The sequence below is a fragment of the Macrobrachium rosenbergii genome, chromosome 12 (genome assembly GCF_040412425.1).
Source record: "Macrobrachium rosenbergii isolate ZJJX-2024 chromosome 12, ASM4041242v1, whole genome shotgun sequence".
Lineage (NCBI taxonomy): Eukaryota > Metazoa > Arthropoda > Malacostraca > Decapoda > Palaemonidae > Macrobrachium > Macrobrachium rosenbergii.
Window position 1 is genome coordinate 12382589 of NC_089752.1, and position 23438 is coordinate 12406026.

At 34.3% G+C, this 23438-nt stretch overlaps 1 protein-coding gene across 4 annotated transcripts in view; it reads right to left on the reverse strand.

The window, feature by feature from the left end:
* LOC136844392 (uncharacterized) overlaps positions 1-23438 on the reverse strand; it is a 464343-nt gene that overhangs the window by 85644 nt on the left and 355261 nt on the right. For all 4 annotated transcript variants that reach the window (XM_067113510.1, XM_067113509.1, XM_067113511.1 and 1 more), the window contains exon 6: positions 4659-4793. In XM_067113510.1, the coding sequence (XP_066969611.1) occupies positions 4659-4793 (135 nt within the window). The remainder of the gene's footprint in view (positions 1-4658; positions 4794-23438) is intronic.

Genomic DNA, 23438 nt, shown 5'->3' on the forward strand with positions numbered 1-23438 from the left:
TGCAAAATGCATCCTAATGAATATGCCGGGGATAACAGACCATCGCATATTTGAAAAGATTTCGCCAATTGTGCTCGGTATTGATTATGTAATTATAGGGTCGATTGCAACATCAACATAAATATGCACAGCGCAGAATAAAATCGCCACTATGAATCATACAGAATAAATAACGTTAAGGATCAATCTATGAAAAATAATTGCTACTGGTTTTGTAATTATGTTCGTTCCATGAATCCAGTGAACCATGAAAAGGTAGAAATGATTAGTTTTCCGACAGAAAGACGATATATTTGCAGTTTGTTCAACTGTATAGAGCTATAAAAGATTAATTAAGAGGGAATAATTTATAATGGACACGTACCAAGGCAATGTACAGTACAGTAAATAAGAATAATAAATTCGGTAATTATTGCAATTTATGCAGTTACAGTAAACGACATTATGTACACACACACACACACACACACACACACACACATATATATATATATATATATATATATATATATATATATATATATATATATATATATATATATATATATATATACTACATATATATTCATACACATATACAAATATATATATAATTAATTACATAATAAATATTCAACATGCACAACCTCTGTACGGGCACCAAGTTATTTTCTAGCATTTGGTCCAGGTCAGAAAGTCGTTTTACATATTCTCAATAGTTTTAGATTTATATTTTTAATCTACATAAAAAGACGTGGATGAAAAGCAAGTACAAAGTCGTCTGCCCCCCTCCCCCCCCGATATATTTAAATCGCAATCTTAACTGCTGGATATATCAGAGGATTTTACAAATTCTTGAATTTTGTTGTTTTTCATACTGAATATAGTAAAAATTATTTGCAACTGCGCTCAACGATGATCAGATTTCCTGTTACCATAATGATTCTAAAAACTGAATAATATTTCACTGTCTGAGTATAGGTACTTCTTGACATAGTTCCTCAATAAGACCAAGTCTTTTAAAGCAAAGATGGAGCAAAGCACAATGCTGTTGGTTTGAATGTCGTACTGAACGCCATTCAGTCGACCAAAGCAGTAGATTCATCCATGAAGCAAAGTGTGAAAAGTGTCCCTTGAAGATCCTCCAGCATTTCGTAATCCAGCAAAGAAATTTCACAGAGTAAACCCTTGATACACCCATCTGAAACATGTAAACTTCACCGCTGACCTGTTCCAGTAGAGGCATATCTCTGTACAATAACAACGGGGCTGCATAAATTACATTAATCAACTTGAGTGTTAAACAGTGTTGCCGCTGACACAATTACAACGTGCGAGCTCCATGTTGTTTACCGTGACTAATGTGATCCTCGGTATTAGCGCTGCCAATATTTGTAGTCGTGGCTTCTCTGTTAAATGAGGTGTTTATCAGAGCCTCTATCGTTTTCATCTTTCGACGTTCAGTCCAGGAGATTTTTCATCACCGGCGAACGTGGCCATATTTGGTGCCGCCGGCGTTCTGATCAGCTTCAGCGTCTAGAATCCTATTTATGACCGATATAAATAACATGCTCACCATTACTAACCTTAGTCTTTACGTGGACACAAAGCCCCCTGATCAACGGGATGAGTCTCGCTCAAGCTTCCTTAACACACCCTGCTTTCAGTGTATCTAATAATAATGATGGTGGTTTCGCTATATGGAAGTTTTGTTTCCTCCCTCTCTCTCTCTCTCTCTCTCTCTCTCTCTCTCTCTCTCTCTCTCTCTCTCTCTCTCTCTCTCTCTCTATATATATATATATATATATCTATATATATATATATATATATATATATATCTATCTATCTATCTATATATATATATATATATATATATATATATATATATATATATATATATATATATATATATATATATATACAGTATATATACCTTTCTTTCATTCATAATCATGCTCTACGTTAACGCGGATCAAGTTCTAGTTACGTGATATACTCAACTGAGATTACAAAGTCACCAGCGCTTAGTTTTTATATTTGCAAGAACCTACTGGCTTTCACTTTTTGACAATTCTATTTCTCGTTACCTGTATTAAACAGAGATTACATAGGTACTTATCCTTACTTTTTATAAGTTTACATGAATCTAATGGCTTTCACTTTTAATGGTAATTCTATTTCTCAGCTAAATCCTCAAGAGGTCACATTTACATAATACCACGGGAGGTATTATGTAAATGCATTATTGGTTATCTCCTTTAATCGGTTGCTGTAATATTGTGTTGTTTCTACAAAAGAAGTCGAAAAAGTCTCATGAATTATGAAGATATTCTTGTACATGCCACAGGCAAGGCTTTGCCAACAAACTACAAAACATATTTTAACCAACTGTTACTGAATATTTAGAATGGTATTACGCCAAACCGTGCATTTATCTTGATATAATACTGGAATAGACTTTTTTATCTTTAATTTAAAAGTGGTCTCACACATAAGCGAAAACAATTCAGGAGTAATATTCAAATGTCAAAATACTATCAAGCTAGCTCTCTGCTATACAAAATATATCCCTAACAAGATCATTCGGGGGAAACACGGTTGCAAAAGGTTAAATGAAGCAAGGCAATTAGGCACCTCATTATAAAAATAATACGCATATCAAATCAACTTATAACGAGACAACACACACCATGAAGAGTATGACTAAACCCAACGTCAATTTGGCTGTTAAGAATAACTAGCAGTTAATTAGAATGCTTCTTCTGATTACCGTAAAATGAGATTCTTTAACGTGCAAAATCATCGAGCTGAAAGAAGGAATAAAACTGCTTTAATGATTAAAGCTCTGAACAATTAGTTGATTGCGTCCAGTACAATTTGGCTGTTAGAAGGAAAACAGCCAAGAACCCTACACTATGAAAATGACGAAGTTGGGAGAATTTGCAACTGGTTTTCGTACTGCGTGAAAAGAAAAGATGATCTGCGTTAGGACTATTTAGAATTTAACGTTGTTTACGGATTGAACTCGCCACCTTATCTAACTCATCTATGAAGGCCAACAAGGCTTGCACTGCAGCTGCAAATTACACGAACGTGAGATTGAAAACTTTTACAGATTTAAGCCTCCCAAATAGTTATAGTTTTTAATATTTCTACTGAATTCCTCTATCTCTGATGCTGTGAAGTTCAAGGCTAACTGCAACAGCTACAAAAATAAATAAATAAATAAATAATAAAAAAAAAAACCGAAATGATGGTAACTATGTTGTGGACACCATTCTCATAAAGCCTGTATAGAAAAGCTCGTTTTTTTGGTATGGTTTTAAACTTACTCCTGGTAAGTTAAAATATACTTTGTAATTTTTTTCACAATTGCAAGCTTCATTGTTTATTCCTAACCAGTAACAAGACAAAACAGTCATTCCTCCAAAAGGCAAGTTGACTAGAATACTTGATTTGGCCACCGAGGTAATTTCGCAACTTTCTTGCTCAGTTACCCTCCCTTGCCGGAGGCAACTTATTTACCAGTATAACCAGTCTCTTTCTCTCAGTCCCTCAGGTAATTAACATAGGAGCTGGCCTAATTATTCTAGTGACCCGTCAATACCCATTACCGAAGCAACCCCGTGCCATTGATTCCCGATGTGACCTTAGTAACTCATCAGTTAGGAGACTAAACTACCAGGCCTAATCCCATCTTAACAACCCAGCGGCTGACAAAGTGTCCATTCCTCTCCTGTGTTTTGCGCTGTTTGTTTTCATTCTCACCAGTCCTTGTATCTTTCATCATCGATAATGGAGAAGACCATCCTGAATTATGGGAAAAGTTTTAAGTAGCCTATGAAATGTCTAAGGTACTTTTAACCTGCTTTTTCGATTACAGGCCTACGGTCGACAATGTCATTGGCTTTACGAGCAAATATCTATCAACCATTGCGAATTCAACTGAAGCTGGATAGCTAAAGTTTTACCATCAAGGAGAACACTATTGTTCGAAATTACTGGCATACGATTTGCCAGAATAAGAGCGGTACCATTCATTATATTATGAAGCTATCAAGGGCTAGAGAAAAAAATCTTATTTTCAAGTAGTATTATTCATTTAGTTATTTTCTTACGTTTTTTCTATCTTACATTCTCCCCTGACAGAGATCATCTCAAGCTTTGTTTAACCCCTGCACCTTTGACTATCAACAGCTGTTTTAACTGTTACTGGTGACTGCGCTATAAAATGTCAGTTCGTATGCTGAAAATACCATTTCCTTTACATTTACAGATATAGCTACTTTGCTATGAATCATATATATAAAACTTATAAGGTATAAGTTACTTATTCAGATATTAATGCTTCACTCAAAGCAGATTCATAATATCGGTGAAACGTCTGTTCATAAAATTGTCCGTCCAGTCAAATGCGGACCTTCTATATATATATATATATATATATATATATATATATATATATATATATATATATATATATATATATATATATATATATATATATATATATCATAAAATTACAAAAATAGGCTGAACGAAATTCGACCACTCATACTCCTGAAACCAGTGTTGGAAGCCAACCCAAGACCAGGTAGAAGGATTGATTGAAACGGAAAGAGTCTGGTCATGGAAAAAACGAAAATCTTTTGCAACTAAAGATAAAAAAGTCCACTTACTGGTTTTTTCCATTTTCTTGCGGGACCAGGCGAGGGTAGGGTCATGGGCCCAGAACATGAGTTCCTGGCCCACACTCACGTCCTGCGTGGTAATGAGGAAAACGCCCACGCCACCCATACCAGTCACATCTTCACCTGCGGGAGAAAAATGGAGAGAAGCCGTTATTATCATTATAGCAGAAGAGCCATTTGGAAAATAACATCCATATATTTTTCAGAATACCCAGTTATTCCACAGGATACTCGACAAACATTAGATAACTAATCCTAAAATCACACATGACGTATACTGGATCCAAATGCCAGTTGATATCAAACGAAAATAAAAATTTTTCTCTTTTATTAATGCATCTAATAATGAATAACCTTGAATGATGCAGTACATAAAAACTAAGAAGAAACGATTTAACTGAGAACAATTACGACAGAATTATAATTTTGCATTTAGCAACTTCTATTCACCAGGTTCAATATATAATAAAAGTGTGCTTAGTTCCCGTTTATTAAAAAGCCGGCGAAATCTACCTAATTGGGGAAGAAGCTGATCTAGCAGCAAAAGTAATGCTGTTATTTTTCTGTGTGGTGAAAATTTTGGGGGGGGAGAAAAAGTTATGAATTCGTGCACTGGTAGAGTTTTGAAAACAGAGGTCAAATTAACTGTAATCGATACAGCTGGCAACATTTAAAAGGAAGACAACGATTGACGTCAGTATGAACCAAGATAGAGTAAAAACTCAGTATTTCGCAACACTGAAGGCAATGAACACTATTCGGGACGATTAAATATTAGGTATAGTAAAAATATTCAGAATTACATTAGGTACACCGTTATGAAATAAAGGTACACAATTACTTGGATATTCACAATCATGACTGAAATAAAAACATAGTAAGAGTATGAGTAAAAAAAAAAAACACATCGGCAAATATTCCTAATAATATTCCATTATCTGGATACATTATCGTTTCCTGCCAGACGAAATTAAACGGATTACTACTTAAGCGACTACTCCTGTTCCATGGAAGGCTTAAAATCCGATCTTAATGCATATTTAGAGCCGAGCCTAAATCGTAGCTAAAATTTCATGGACTGCAGCCACATTTCATTCATTAGTTTTTGGTTTAAAAATGTCAACTCAGACAAGCGGAACTTTTTACTCCCAACAGATTCCCATTCAGGTCTAGATCACCACCCAAACCGCAACGACTGGTCAAGTAAGAACTTTTTCCAAGCTGCTGAGACAATCAGGACGTGTATTCGGATCATTAGCCATGGTCCATGCCAACTCACCACAAATTTTATTTGTTTATTTTGTTTACTGACGATGGGAAGAGAAACAAAGGCGAAACAGCTTCCTCTTTCGTCGGTAGCTAAGTCCGCATCAACTCAGACTCGTTTTTTCTCACATTGTTTTGTAGGAAGTTAATGTAGCCAAGTACAGTAATTTAGATCTTCAAAAAAGCATCATGAAATCAACAGGAACGGCCAACGGACTTGATAAGACCTATGAGCATGTAAGCTATTCTGCACCAACAGTGAAGATACAGGCCAAATATACCAGCTGGAGCAATGGGGGCTCCTTCTCTAATGAAGAAAACAAGCCTCCTAAGATGCAGCCATAACCAAACTCACATGTGGGCAAGAAAACTTTTGGGACATGGATGCAGCAAAATAGGATGACACTGTTCAAAGTTAAAGGTTCTGTACACAGCGAAAATTACAATGTCCCACATGAATGAGAGGATGCTTACAGATGAAAACCTACTTAAAACCAAAACCAGGTTATGTGAACAACCGTCGCGTTTTGTTGGTAAAGGAAAACCATAAATTTCCATGAGATATATAAGCAACAGACCTCTTTAAAATCAATAACATATATGAAGTCCCTCACCTCTGTTATCTTTTGAACCACATCTAAAAGACAAGAAGAAAACGTACAGTCAATGGAAAAATTGAAATCTACCACGTAACCTAGTCTACAATTAGGACAAATGCAATGAAATTCAATTAGATCGAAACTTGGGCTCAAAGACGCACTGCCGTAATAACCACTCTGACGGAAAGGAAAGGAAAATTAGTCCCTTTCCAGAGCCATGAATCGTAAAATGTATTACTGTCTTTCAAATGATAAAATTAGGTGATTTGGTTTTTGCAAATAAGAGTGCTGGAAGAACATAATTCGCAGAACAAGCCGCCTAACACAGAACAAATGAATGAATTCACTGAGTATTTGCAAAGTTTATATATGAAGATGTATGTGCAAATGTAAGTCAAATCCATACGTACAGGAGAGAGAGAGAGAGAGAGTTAGAGAGAAAAATGTATAAAAAAGATTGTATTCATATTTTTGTGGTGTGCAATTAGCCCTATATGTATACACACATATACACACACAACAGACAGACATATATACACACACACACACTTTTTACACACACACACACATATATATATATATATATATATATATATATATATATATATATATATATATATATATATATATATTCAAATATATATATATATACATGTATATTATCTCTCTCTCTCTCTCTCTCTCTCTCTCTCTCTCTCTCTCTCTCTCTATATATATATATATATATATATATATATATATATATATATATATATATATATACCTACTCTTATATATATATATATATATCATCACAGGGATCAGTTCTATTTCACTCATACACGTAAACACAATAAATCATTAACTATATGAATTTTGTAAGCTCACATCACGCTAATGTGCCCCCCATCTCTCTATTCCAATATAAGTTGTCTGATGAAAAATGTAATCAATCTAAGTCATCGTCACTGGGAATGAATAGTTAAGTTGACAACACACAAAAGGCTGTCATTTCTCAAGTCAAGTTTTGTTCTAATACACACTGATTAATTATACAGGCAACAAAAAAGATGCAAAATTTTTCACAGGTAATGGAGGCTTTGAGAATATGTATGTGTTCGAACACCTTTCTTTGAACAAAACTCAGCATGGCCTGAGATTAACATTCAAATGCTACTGTCCTTTAGAACAATATGGTCTGGACGTCTGCATAAAAAAAAAAAGGACGGAGGGGAAAGACACAAATCTTCGTAACGCAGAACCAAGCGAAGCAATATTCTCTTGACTTAACAAAGACGGGAATGATTTTCAATTCAGACAACACACTCGTATAACCTTGCTCTGGAAAAGAATGACAAAAAGAAAATTGTAATTGGTTTTGAATCCTCACCAGTTCAAATCACTTTTAATCTGATATAGAGGAGAGGAAGACTAGCGAACAAAGCGCGTCATGCTAGTATAAATCTAGGTCACCTGTCAATCAAATACCAACCACATATGCTGCAATCGCCACATGTTCAGGTCGAATACAGAATATGTCCATTAAACGCCTGTCTGAGTTATTTACGCGAATGAAGACTAAACAATATCAGTATGTTCTCTCTCTCTCTCTCTCTCAATATGTATGCAATCATATATATAAATAAATAAATAAATAATATATATATATATATATATATATATATATATATATATATATAATATAATAATATATAATATATATATATATATATATATATATATATATATATATATATATATAATATACACCGTACATGAAAGCAAGCGACAATTCATTCATACGCAAAAACGGGCAAAAGTGAACTGCAACAGAAATGCGGAGGCGAAAAAAAAGGTTAATTTAATTTGGTTTGTTGTGTGTCTGGGATTAGAGAGCTTCAACGCTTTCGAACTACCAGATGGAGATCACTGCTCTCCTATTTATTTTGCCTTTCAGATATAATTCCGCATTCTGGTAATGAACAACACGTCCTGACATTACATATCTGGCTTGATGGCCGAAGCCAAAAAACATTTTTCATACAAAACCCGCACACTGCATTTGGAAAAAGCAAATATCATTTCGTACATGAAATTACTCGGGCCGTCGCCATTTACAAACACTTGAAAATGGCGAGGTGAAACTTTCCACGGATTCATTGTGAAAAAAAAAAAGAAAAATACATGCATTAATGACGCATGGAAAATCGACTTCCCTATAAGCCACCGATTTTTTAAATAAATGCGTTGCCAGTGTAATTAAACGACGTGGGAAAAAAAGGAAGTAAATAGATAGGCGAAAACAGAAATACTAAAGCGTTTATAACAAGAATTAACGCCGAGAAACCAAAGTGTGAAGTACAAAGGCACCAAGAAAGAAAACATTTATTGTATCAAAGCAAGAATCTCTTTCATAGGAACAGCCAGTTAAATTTTATGGGGGGAAGGAGTGATCTGAAATATGAGTGACACTCCTGTCAACACTCCTCGGGTCGTCAATTAAAAGGATAGACAGCCCATAAATCCATAAATAATCACCCAGCCAACAATATCACGACATGGAAACGAGCTAAAGACCGCAGATAGGTAAGGTTTTCCTGGAAAGAGAGAGAGAGAGAGAGAGAGAGAGAGAGAGAGAGAGAGAGAGAGAGAGAGAGAGAGAGAGAGAGAGAGAGAGAGAGAGAATTTTGATCCTGATGCCTTTTGCAGCCTCATTTTCAATTTTGTTGCTGATGAGTACTGATTTGCTCTACTCTGATAAGTTTTTTTGCGACCATGAGATTCCCCAACCATCCGCATATTTCTTTGTGACACCACTTACCCTTACACTTGGATAGGGACAAATGTACAACACCGTCTTTCATCCAAAAGACACACCATTCTAATAATAATAATAATAATAATAATAATAATAATAATAATAACGAGTAGACAAAGCTTATGAACATACCGCTTGCTTGCCAGGCAAAAGACACACCATTCTAATAATAATAATAATAATAATAGCAATAATAATAATAATAATGAGTACACAAAGCTTATGAACATACCGCTTGCTTGCAAGTCTTTCCTGAACACAGAACCGCGTGTGAAGACATGGGACGGAAGGGATCGCCCCACAACGTTTCGAGAAAGAGCCACAGCAAACACCAGAACTTCAAGCACTATGGTAATCGTACCAGAGGCGAGAGAAAATCGTTACCTGGATGCTAATTACTCCACACAAACACAACAGTCGAGTAACCTGTCGAAAGCTGCATCCTGGATCAAGGACAAACAGCGCTTACCTACGTGATACGTGTAAAGATTCGCCAATTTTGGATATCCACGCTTCCACGGAAACAAAGGTCACTAACGACATACGTGGAAAGAATAACCTTCTCTGGATATCAGCAATTTCAATGTAAAGCTTATCTAAGTTACATAGTATTGGCCATCTCTGGATGTCCACATTTCCATGGCAAAATCAGGGTTCACATGCGTTACATATGGGGTGATTAGCCATCTGTAGATGTCAGCATTTCACACTATAAACAAGTAAAAAATGCGCCGAAGAAACTTCGGTGCAATCGAGTTTTCTGTACAGTGTATATCAAGGCCACCAAAATAAATCTATCTTTCGGTGGTCTCGGTATAATGCTGTGTGAGCAGCGGCCCATGAAACTTTAACCAAGGGCCGGTGGTGGAATGTACTATATCGCTGCCCAACACACGATTATGGCTAAAATTAACCTCAAATAAAATAAAAACTACTGAGGCTAGAGGGCTGCAATTTGTTATGTTTGATGATTGGAGGGTGGATGATCAACATACCAATTTGCAGCCCTCTAGCCTCAGCAGTTTTTAAGATCTGAGGGCGGACAGGAAAAAGTGCGGACGGACAGACAAAGCCAGCACAATAGTTTTCTTTTCAGAAAACTAAAACGAGGGTTTATATATATATAAAAAAACCGAGTGTTATCCGCCAACGAAATTCGGAAAGTGTAAATCTTTTGCTTTCAGCATTCTAAAGTATTACTGCAAATTCTAACTTTTGAGCTCTACTAGTTAAGAATCATGAAGCCGCAGCAGTAAAAGTTTATTAGGAAATATCAAAAGCAAGTAAAGCTCCCATTAAGTTATTTACTATATATTTATAATTTATTATATATTCAAAATGAAGTAAGGCTGAAAGAGGCACATTTCAATTCCTCTTACATTTCAAATCTTTCGCAGAACGGAAAGATATACGAATGGTCATACATCGCAACTTTTTTTTTATCCTGTGTGAAAATCTTCCACACAACTCTAATGGCTTACTGAAGTTTAGTTCTCAGGAGATTCTCCTAAATGTTTCCCTGAAGATTCTCCGAAATGTTTGCTTACCTCGGCTTCTTACTAAAATAACTGCGTTTATTTTTAAAAAAATTATTTCGCATTGTAAATTTTGAAACCTAAGGCCACGGTCGGAATCTGGAAATCCTAGAATGTGTTTCCATGCAAAGATAAATTATGTTAAAAATTTTACCCAGGTCCCAACACAACAGTTGCTATGTCACGTCCTCCACACAGTGTATATAATTTATATTTGGTATACAGACCAACAATATCGCTGATGAATAAAGGAGTATCTATGTTTCCAACGCTTAACATAAGTTCTTCATTTAAAGAATGCCTCATCGGCTTATTCATTGCAGATCTTCAGGTCACAGGAAAAAACAGCCATAAAGATAGCATTCTGCTTACTCTATGCACATAATAGCCCCTAATGCATAGTGCTTTGGCTCTTTTTGCAATATTGTTATTCTGTCCATCATACTTTAAAACAACATTAAACTTGAACTTGCATGTATGTATGTATGTATGTGTGTATATATATATATATATATATATATATATATATATATATATATATATATATATATATATATATATAAACTATATACTTAGGATTCGTCTGCATTATATATATATATATATATATATATATATATATATATATATATATATATATATATATATATATATATATACATATACATATATATACACATATATACAGTATATATACACACACATGCATGCAAGTTCAAGCTTATTGTTGTATTAATGTATGATACACATATATTGTGTATATATATATGTATGTATGTGTATATATATATATATATATATATATATATATATATATATATATATATATATATAAATACATTTTACGAATCCAAGTACATATAGTTTATATACAGTATATATATATATATATATATATATATATATATATATATATATATATATATATATGCATATACATACGTGCAAGTTCAAGTTTAATGTTGTTTTAATGTATGATGGACAGAATAACAATATCGCAAAAAGAGCCAAAGCACTATGCATTAGGGGCTATTATGTGCACAGAGTAAGCAGAATGCTATCTTTATGGCTGTTTTACCCCTGTGACCCGAAGATCTGCAACGAGTAAGCCGATGAGGCATTCTTTAAATGAAGAACTTTATAAGCGTTGGAAACATAGATTCTCCTTTATTCATCAGCGATATTGTTGGGTCTGTATACCAAATATAAATTATATACACTGTGTGGAGGACGTGACATATCAACTGTTGTGTTGGGACCTGGGTAAAATTTTTAACATAATTTATCTTTGCATGGAAACATATTCTAGGATTTCCAGATTCCGACCGTGGCCTTAGGTTTCAAAATTTGCAATGCGAAATAATTTTTTTAAAATAATAATAAAAAAAAAAAATATATATATATGTATATATATGTATATATATATATATATATATATATATATATATATATATACATATACACACATATATATACAGACATACATGCATGCAAGTTCAAGCTTATTGTTGTATTAAAGTATGATACACAGGACGGCAAAACTGTGAAGAGCTGAAGCACTATTCATTATGAGGTATTAGGTGCATATAGCAAGTAAATTGCCATCTTTTATGTCTGTTTTCTTCAACTTGACGATCTGCACGACGAAGCCCATGAAGCACATTATATACAAGTACGAGACTGAGATGAATGACTGAAAGTGAAATTTAGTAGGAGATTATGAAAACAAAATTAAAAGAATAATGAGAAGTCTAAAAAACACGACCTATCACATATCAAGGACAGACCTTGTACTGAATGCAGATTCAAAACGTCGACTAGCATACTTGTCATGTGGAATACGGAAGAATATTATCATTACGGTTATTATTATCACTATCATTTTACCAGTGCCGTCGAAAATAAGGGCAAGGATTATAAAAGGGGCTGGACGATAGTGTGAAGGTAGTAAACTCGACAGCTAGACTTGGAGAACCAAGGCATCTTCTTCATTCTGCATACTTCATGGGGAGGCCAGTGGCGAGAGGCCCCGGTCCCCGGCGGGATTACCTGTATGTAATCGTCCCAACCCCATGGTAGCGGTGGCGGACGGAACTACAAACTTTACATACCGCATTTCACACTGTAGGCCTGTTGACACTTTCAAGATAAGATACAAACAAAAGCTATAGCTTACTGTGAGCGTTTCTCATACTCTCAGCTTGAAAAAGCTTAACGGATGTCGTTTAGTCTATACGAAAGAATAATAAAATAAAAAAAAGACAAGGCAATGAAAATTGCTGACTAAGAAACCTATTACAATTCCCCATAAAGGCCTATATGCAAAGGAGCTCTTTTTTTTAGAGGTAAGTTATATCAACAATAAGGATGTGAACGACAAAGCCGTGTTATATCTCAGAGACTATTAAAATATTCATGCTGTGGGAGATGAAGAGAGAAGCTGTGCCGGTATGGTTGGATGTTTTGTGTGGATTCTAAGAAATGTCGATGGGAGATGGAATAGTTAGCCGGTGTTTGCTGGCGTACTGTATTCTCTGATGGGGGACAAAAAAGCTGAACTACAAAAAGGAAACGTTATATGCGCAAGGGAAAACATTCCATAAAAATGTTAACGGTAAAAAAATTATGAAGTGAACGCAAGTAATGGTGAGAATGAGTTGGATAGCTGAATGAACATATGAATTAAAGGTGAACCATCTGTGTGTGACTATCTTCTATTGTAGACTGAAACAAAGTAAAAAAAAAAAAAAAAAAAAAAAAACTGGGAAATGGAAAACGAGAAACAAAAGGGAAACCCAACAGAATTGGAATAGAAGGCAAACTTGCAAATGCGCATGAATAGTTGGCTCTGCCATACTAACCACACCATATGAATAAGCGAAACAGACTAATAGTTATACTACATGGAACTGCTCATAAAGCCTTGGTAGAAAGAAAATACATAGCACAAAGAAAAAAGAATGATTCACAAGCGAAGGATCTGACGCAGATCTAAATGCCACGAATAAAAACAGACATGAATGTGTAGGACAGAATTAAAGAAAAGATGTCCAGATGCAGAAAGAAGGGGGAAAAATATTCAGACGACAAATGAAACATTTTAGCACTAACGACGTTGCTTTAAAACATAAAAGCATTAAGAGAATTTCTATTTCAAAGATTCGTTTAGTTACGTTCATAAGGACAGAGGAGACGACTAAAACGCTTTCTTTTAGCATTTTTCCGCCAAGCTGTAAAACGAAATTGACGGGAGGCATATTCATTTAGGCGATGTCACACCATTAAGATCTTACTTGACTTATATTTTGTCACCAATATTAGTTAACTGTTGCGAGGTTTGCAGCAAGATCCTAAATGATGCCAGAAAACGTACGTTCTTGACACTTGAGCGATCTGTAGACTTACACAGGATTAAGTTGGTAAATTAGCAAGCGATACTTCGGGGATGAAGGATGGTTATATTTTTAAGTTCACAAAAGGATGTACCCATAAGTCTTCATTACGAAAAAGGCATTATTAAAAAATTTAATATTTTGCATTTCTAAAGTTTCATTGCAAAATATAAGGCGGTTTCATTAGTTTAAGAACAACGCCACCATTTCAGCGAAAAAGTAAATAAATAAATAAATAAATAAATAAATATTAAATAAAACCATTGCCAGGTTTTGAGGATGACATCAACCTCAGGATATAAGACAAACCTCTCTTTAATTCAACGGAAGTCAACCATTCACTGACACAACATAGACGTAGGATGTTTAGTTATTACGAAAAACTAAATGAACTTGATGCGACAAGGTCGTGAGCGAAGAACTACTAACCTCTATCGATACATCATTCAGAAAAGGTTAAAGTTGTTCGATAAAACCTGCATGAATTATGAAGGCATTAAAAGATATCTAGAAGAGAAATTCTTATGATCACTGTTCAAGAACTGAAGCACAAGATCGCAAGACCTGAGGGCAAAAACACTACAATAACTGAAGGAGAAACGGCAGCAGGCGTACAAAGAATAAAAATATTTTATTTTAACTGAAAAAGAGTCACAGTAAGAGCCTGGTTACAATGATCTTATTAAGACCATTAAAATAGAGCGCCCTTTCATCATCAGATGAAGCAATTTCCAGTACATGATAATTGCTGTATCTTGCAACAAAAATCCATCTACATATAAATGAAAATGCAAACATTTACGTTTAAACACACACATGTCATATGTATCGGAAATAATAAGCAATATATCAATGTAAGAAAGGAATTTCATGAGAGTGAGTCTCTTAAATTGTAGGAGAAAGTCAACTGACGACAGATTTCTCCTTGTGCCACTACAACGCACAGAGCCCAAATAACTCGGCACTACGTATAAAGGTTTGTTCTGCAGTTCACTTCAGAGAAGAACAATAAAAGTAATTTGTTCGCATCCAGTAAACGATGTACCTATTTGTCTTTAAAAATTTATATACGTTCTTATCATGTACACCATATATGTGCAAACGTTTGTGAGTACACATGACAAAGTATGTAGATAAAAATAGATAAATTGACTACTGGGTGTGAATAAATATTTTTAATTGTTATGTGAGCATAGTATAAAGATTTTGTCTTAGCTATTCTTCGATCACCCTAATGGTTGGATGGGATTTACGTAACCGGCAACATTACTAATTTGCGGTTCATCGTAGCTGATGAAGCTCAGTTATACAATGAAGAGCAAAAAATGTATAATGTAAGACATTATGATTAACATGAAATAGCAATATTCATTAAGCCTCAACCAGATGAAAAGGAAGCTTTAGTATGTAACAAAACCGTGGATATTAAAGCGAAAAGCCTTCAGTTGCCTCTCTCAAATAAAAAAAAATGCTTATTTTTTTCAGTGTCTCCAATGCATTAACAAGCTTGGAAACGTTTGGCTTACTGCATTATCTCGTTTCGGATTAAAATCATTTTCCCTTGTCACAAAAATGTAACTAAATAATTTCTATTTGCGACGTTGTTCCTTCTTTATCAAGATTAGTTAAAAAAACACAAACACAATTATGGAGTCTGGATTATGCACTAAACCTAGCTGCCGTAAAAACAAAAAAAAATTTATCTACAATACGATACATGAAGCATTGTTAAGTAAAACAAGTCGAGGCAAAATGTATAATTTTATTTAGTCGCTTTATAATCAATGGCGATAGTGGAATGAGTACCACGCTCGCCTTATTTTTTTAAAAGGAACATTATAACATGAAAGAAGGAATTCTGAAAAATTAGAAGCCAAAGTAAAAAAGTTATATTACAATTTTCTTTGCATTAACAGACCACGAAATAGTTCTCACTCACTCCGAGTCCCTTGCCAATACACAAAGCAAGAACACTCACGCCTATTTCATGTACATGATTTATGACAAATCAAATCAATTCTTTACGAAGGGAAACACAAAAAACGCATTGAAATCTTTTAACAGTGTTAAAAAAGTATGGAAAAATAAGCTACCAACTTTCTAGGAACAACTAGCATTTCTTATCCAAGTTCATGATCTCCATTGTAATGCTAAACAAAAGAAAACTTCTCCCAAATTCCCAAAGCTTTCGCATTTAATAAAATGAGCTCCCTTGTCCACAAAAGACCTTCCACTTTTTATTCCATTCTTAAATTTAATCCAGTGCCACGACTGTATAATTTTTTTTTTGAGAAATCAAAGGGAAAGCCTGAAGCCTTCCATAAGCATGCACAAAATACCATAAAAGAACTACACAAAATACCATAAAAGAACTAATTCCTTCAGAATAAACAGTTTTATATGATTTTACAAATGCAATGGCTATCTCAGAGCAGGGTGGAGAAACAATTTTTTTTTATATCGTTGTGCTACATTCTTATTTAATTTAAAGGGGCATAAAATTGAAAAATTGCTTTTTTAAAAATCGCTTCTTTCAACTTTTTTTTTTCAATGAATTTCTCATTTTCTATGGAATAGGTAAGAAAGGAGACACCTCTCGAGGAGCAATACATTAGTAGGACGAATAATGGATAATCTTTTTGAGAAGAATTTCTTACAGAGCATGAAACTTTGCCATTTCCGCGTTTAGTAAAATATTTTTCATATTTTATGAGAAGTCCTACAGCCCGACGATGCCTTTCTTTCTCATCAGATAAAATAAACCTTGAAAGTAACGAATGTAGCTAACTGGGAAGAAGGGTGGTTAGTTTTGTCGATTTTTGATCGACTTTGTTCCTAATGCACGTTTGGATAAAAAAAAAAATATATATAAAATGTAATGTGCCAATTAATGGAGAAACATATCAACAGATACGTTGACTTGAATATGGAAATGACTTCATTCTTGACTGGAATGACAGAATACACATCAAAATAGCTAAGATATCAAGCTTCGACCACTTTGTTGGGAGAAGAGTAATAAAATATGAGGTGATGAAAACGCAGCAGACTAACGCTAGGCATACACATGACGTGAACTCTAGTGAGCCAGAATTTGATAGCTGCGCTATCTGAATGTAAATAATTTCATGCTCTCGTAAAGCTATATAAAAATGGAAAAACAATCCTTTAAATCTTTGATAAATAAAAAAAACATACTAGTATTTCAGCTATCATAAATGAATCACAAATACGGAAAAATAAAAAAAAAAAGGAGAAATGTTGAAAACGCGAGAATTTGAGGTTATGCTGCACACGCGTGTATAAAGCTCCCAGACTATGAGAGTTAGATTAACAGCAAGGGCGATTGTTCTGAGTAAATCCGACTTATAAACCCAAAAAGCAAAACATGGCAGAAGCTATATGGACTGCAACTGTAATACGAATTTCACCAGTGCTGTAACTGCTGTTGCTGTTGCTGTCAGGATACAAACGTTTTCATTTTAGGAGTTACCGGCGGTGGGATAAAAGTTGGAATTCTGGCTTTACCTTCCAGGATAAAAAAAGAGGAGCAAAGCTTCACACCCAACTTCTCTCTCTCTCCCTTTCTTTCTCTCTCTTACATATATATACACATATATATGAAACGAATCTGTTGACCAAAGCTCTCTCACATATACATATATATGAAAAGATACTGCAGAGTAAAGCTTCAAAACAGTTTTCTTTCCATCATTCATGTATACATTTATATGGAAAGTTACAAGAGGGAATATCATAATAAAAGTGTAGTAGAAGATGAATAATAACACAAAAGAGGAAAATAGAGCAATACAAAGCAAAGTCATTTATTAACAATAAGTGTACAATAACAGGAAAAAAGGGCAAGCCTGGCAAATATACAGCAACATACAAGGAGTTGGGCTTAGGACCAGGTACCGGCTTAAGGCCCGTATTGGGCTCACCTTCACCATCCTACTCACTACAAAACAAATGTCATTTTCCACATAAACATTTGTGGAATATGAGAGGATGCAGTATATATATATATATATATATATATATATATATATATATATATATATATATATATATATTATATATATACAGACACACACGAGACAAGGGGGTGATTAACACTGAATATTTGCTCAGGGTACATACGTGAGAGAGAGAGAGAGAGAGAGAGAGAGAGAGAGAGAGAGTTGTTTGTGAAAATTGTCATAAATTTCTTTTATACATTATGTGTATTAAAATTCCACAAACAACTTTGCTCCTCTCTCTCTCTCTCTCTCTCTGTATAAACCCCTAGCGCAAATCTTCATTGCTAATCACACGCCTATGTCTCTCATTTGTTTGCGCGTGTGCACGTGTGTGTGTGTATATATATATATCAAGTATTTTCAACTTCATTATTGTCGCTCGCAATCAATCACAGCGAACGAAAGATTAAAGAAGGTAAGACCACAATAGCCTGGCACAGACGAGACAAGAAAAGAGCAAAATGAATAGGGGGGAGAGAGAGAGAGAGAGAGAGAGAGAGAGAGAGAGAGAGAGAGAGAGAGGAGAAAGAGAGAGAAAAGGAAAAAAGAAAAGATCATTTTGAAGAACTGAAGCCCCCCACCACCGAAGAAATGTTCCAGGTCGTTTCTCCAAACTTATTTCTTTCCTCCAGAAAACTTTTGAGAACGAAAAAAGAGATGGGTTAATTCCGTAGTCCCCTAAGGAGTTCTCGGTATAATTTCTTGGGTTCCCTTTCAGTATTGGAGACAGTAAGAAACCCCATTCCCTTCTTCAGAAAGGCAAAACTCACCAGGTTTGACTTTTTTCGTTAATTACGTTCCAAGTTTGTGGAGAATTAATTTACGTTTCTTGCTGAGATGGGAGCTGAAAGTTCGGCTGGCCAATGAATTTCATAAAAGTTTTCCCCGATGATAATAGATTCCGAGTAGAGATTGCTAATTTCTTTCTAGACACCACCTGTGTCAAAATTATCTTCTTTATCTTATGAAAACAGTGAGAAAAAATTCGAAATAGCGGCAACGTGATAAATGCCTCCACTGGCAATCGCAATACAAGAATTGACGGTAAACAAGCTGGTTGAAAGTGACAATAATTCCAGCTAAATCCATGAAACTTATGAATCCTAAGACCTACAGTTCGAGGCATAAACAGACCAGTCAAACTGGCTGCAGATTGGATGATGGTGGCTCAAAAAAATACTGGTTAATAATGTTAGCAACAACAAATGCAACACGAAGACAGCGACCTACACAGTTGACAGAGCCTGCATAATATAATGCATTCTATATATATATATATATATATATATATATATATATATATATATATATATATATATATATATATATATATATATATATATATATATATATATATATATATATATATATATATATATATATATATATATATATATATATATATATATATATATATATATAATGTGTGTATACATATTTATATACATATACAAATATACATACGTACAAACACACACACACACACACATATATATATATATATATATATATATATATATATATATATATATATATATATATATATATACATCTGTATAAAAACCATAAAACTATTACCATGATCATCACAGTCTCGAGCTAGAACCCATATATAACAACATCAAGTTAATGAGCTTCGTATCTCTAGAGTAATCAAGAATGTTCGGCAACACCTTTCTAACTACTGAGCCGGTTGTTTCATTCAACATTGCATTTGCCTACCGTGTAGTCCGCATTTAAACATCTGTCATTTACCATAATGTAAATAAAACGATGGAGTCACATTTATCCTTAACGATATGCATGTATATATTAAGAAAATAGAGCTCAGTTTACTGCTATGTTATTTGAATTATTTGAATTCCTTTCATAACAAATTTATTTTTGTGTCACAAAGCATATGTATCAGCGTTTGTTTGAGTTCCTCGTTGGACGAGTCGGTAGAGTTCTCGGCCAGCACTCTGCTAGGCCCGAGTTCGAGTCTCCGGCCGGCCAATGAAGAATCGGAGGAATTTATTTCTGGTGATAGAAATTCAATTCTCGCTATAATGTGGTTCGGATTCCACAATAAGCTGTAGGTCCCGTTGCTAGGTAACCAACTGGTTCTTAGCCACGTAATATAAATCTAATCCTTCGGGCCAGTCCTAGGAGGGCTGTTAATCAGCTCAGTGGTCTGGTTAAACTAAGGTATACTTAACTTATCAGCGTTTGTTAGATATTGAGTATATAAACTAAAATAAAAAAATCCCAAATTCTCTTTCAAAATAATATCTATGGATTCAGAAATATCTTTGGCAAACAAATATCCTTACTACCACAACACGAGAAATTCAAGAAATTACCGCTCTTCAAAAGTTTCCTCTGGGAGGTTATTTCAAAGTCTTTTACGGATCGTAAGCCGGTTTTTCTTTTTTTATTTTTAAATCAAATTCCTCCTCTTAGCAGAACTGCAGAAAGAAAGATATAACTTTTTCATATTTTATCCTCTTTCTCAATTCACCAGGTTTCTTCGTACCCAATCACTTACAACTGTCGCCATCCTCCCCACCCCACCACCCACCAGCCCAGCACACAAACACACACACACAACCCCTTTGGCCACACTCGCTCATCTAATCTTTCTCGGAGAGTTTCTGAAATAATTTCTCTCTCTCTCTCTCTCTCTCTCTCTCTCTCTCTCTCTCTCTCTCTCTCTCTCCATTTCCGCAACCCGAACGGATCTTGTGAGTGGATTAAATATTCACAGTTACTAATAGTACTTTTCATTTATTCAAAGGCAATTTCCTTGCTCTAATTCTAGAGACAGAATTTCTTTTACAAAACCAGCATCCTCAGATATTACCATGAAACAACACCATGAAACCATGCCACTGGTTATGAGTAGAGTAACCAAGAAAATAAATAAATATAGGCCGTTCTTTTAAGTTATCTCCCGTTAATCTTCCAACTTGCTGAATGGGTGATGTGTGCACTACAAGTATAGTGAAATATACAGCAGAAGTTGTGTAGTACAATAATAGAAAAAACTAGAATGGCAGAGTGAGATAAGCCCAGTACTGACGGATATTTTTGTCCATATGATGATATCAAGACACTGGAAAAAAATCCTTCTCTCGTACTATCTTGGATCCAAATCTTATTGTTGTATGTATTAAATTTTTCCTCATATAGAGAGCTCGTGCTCTTGTCCACTGAAGCTGCCATTAATTTTTATCTATTTTTCAAACGTCTTATTTTCCCTATTGGTACAATACAGAAATATTACAATTATATGCAAGGACTCAGTCCTATATTTGTTATTTGCATGTATGTGCGTTTATATATATATATATATATATATATATATATATATATATAATATATATATATATATATATATATATATATATATATACATACATACATATATTATATATATACACATATATTACATATATACATATATATACAAACATACATACATTAACATGGTTGAAAAGATTAATTTCGTCATTTCTTCTAGAAAAAATAACAGAAAACACCACCTATAAAACATGAGGCACGGCTGATCAATATTCCAAGCGCTGCATTTTGCAAGAAATAAATTAGCGTTATCTTGTACAAGGCATACTATTATTATTATTATTATTATTATTATTATTATTATTATTATTATTATTAGTAGTAGTAGTAGTAAGTAGTAGTAGTAGTAGTAGTAACAATAATAATACTTCTAAAAATAAATCTTCAGTAAAAAAATTTACAAAATTACAGGCGAGTGCCTGAATGCTCGGAAAATCTCCCACCCCCTACCTACCAGCTATCATTTTCATGCTATTAATGGTAGCATATATTAGGGACAAGGTATGTGCAAAAATATTACAGAAAAATCTCTCCTTACTCGTGTATGCCCAACACTTTCAGTTTCGCAACAGAAATATGGATTTCCCCTCTAAAACTGGCAAAAAAAAGGGCCATTTTATAGTTCAACCATGATTATCTTGAGTGTAAACAGTTTACGAAATTATATCAAAATCACCACACTTATTACATAAAAAAATTATCTCAAAATCACCAGTGTATTCACGAGAGTTCCAATAATCCACTTTTTTTCAAACACCCCAGATTTTCTTCAAAATGAAACGCAAAGCCTGGATAATCTTAAAACGCATCCAAGGTTATAAAGTGTAAGATACACTACTTAAACTTTCAATGATTTTGCAGACAAGAGACAACTGTTAAGGAGCAAGAACTGAGGTTCTCATAAATGAATGGAAAATTCTGACCGGCTAAGGATCCATGGCCAGGTTAAGTTCAGGCTATAAGCAAAAATGTCCTCCCTATGATGTATAACATTACATCAAGAGTTACTGAGTATACAGAAGTGTGAATTACAGAGAAAAATAACGCAAACTAAAGAGGATATGCAGCCGACTGCTTGCTGAGGCGATTTTGTTTTCAAGAAGATGAGCCATAAGCAAAGTTAATCTGTTGCTACCTTCGAAAAGTTGCCAAAACAAAGAATGCATAGAGGTCGAATTGGTAAGAGATGTACTCACAGCGTATCTCTGGAGAGTCTTCACAAAAAAAAAAAAAAACCTTATAAAAGGGATGAGAAGAATGCTTCCATCTCAAAACGACTTCCAAAGAAAAGATGAAAGGGGGAAGGAAGATTTATCATCACTCTTGTGAAGAGATCTAAAATACCGAAGAAAATCGTTTGAGTGGAGGAGAAAAAAGGTCGGAGGTGGAATCAGTCAAAGTGAAGTACTAAAATCCTTTCAAGCGCCCAGTCTCATGATGTCTCTTCTTGTTTGGTCCGAATTTCAGTTTTTGCATTTACCTTACAATAATAATAATAATAATAATAATAATAATAATAATAATAATAATTCTGAACACACATTTACGGTTTCTTTCAGGATGATTTTCTAATGACATTCACCCGTTTCTTTCCTTCGAAGGACGTCCGTGAATACAGCGATGTCTTTCACATCTAAGCCAAATTTACGATAAGTTCAAAATGCCATTAAATGTTTACGAGCGTTCCTTTTTCTAGTCCATCAGCTCAAGACTGTCATTACTTTAAATCCTTTTCACCTTCACCATCATCCTTTCCCGCTAATCTCTGACTATATTCTTAAATTAACTTGAAGGGGTTTGCAATTTTACATAAGT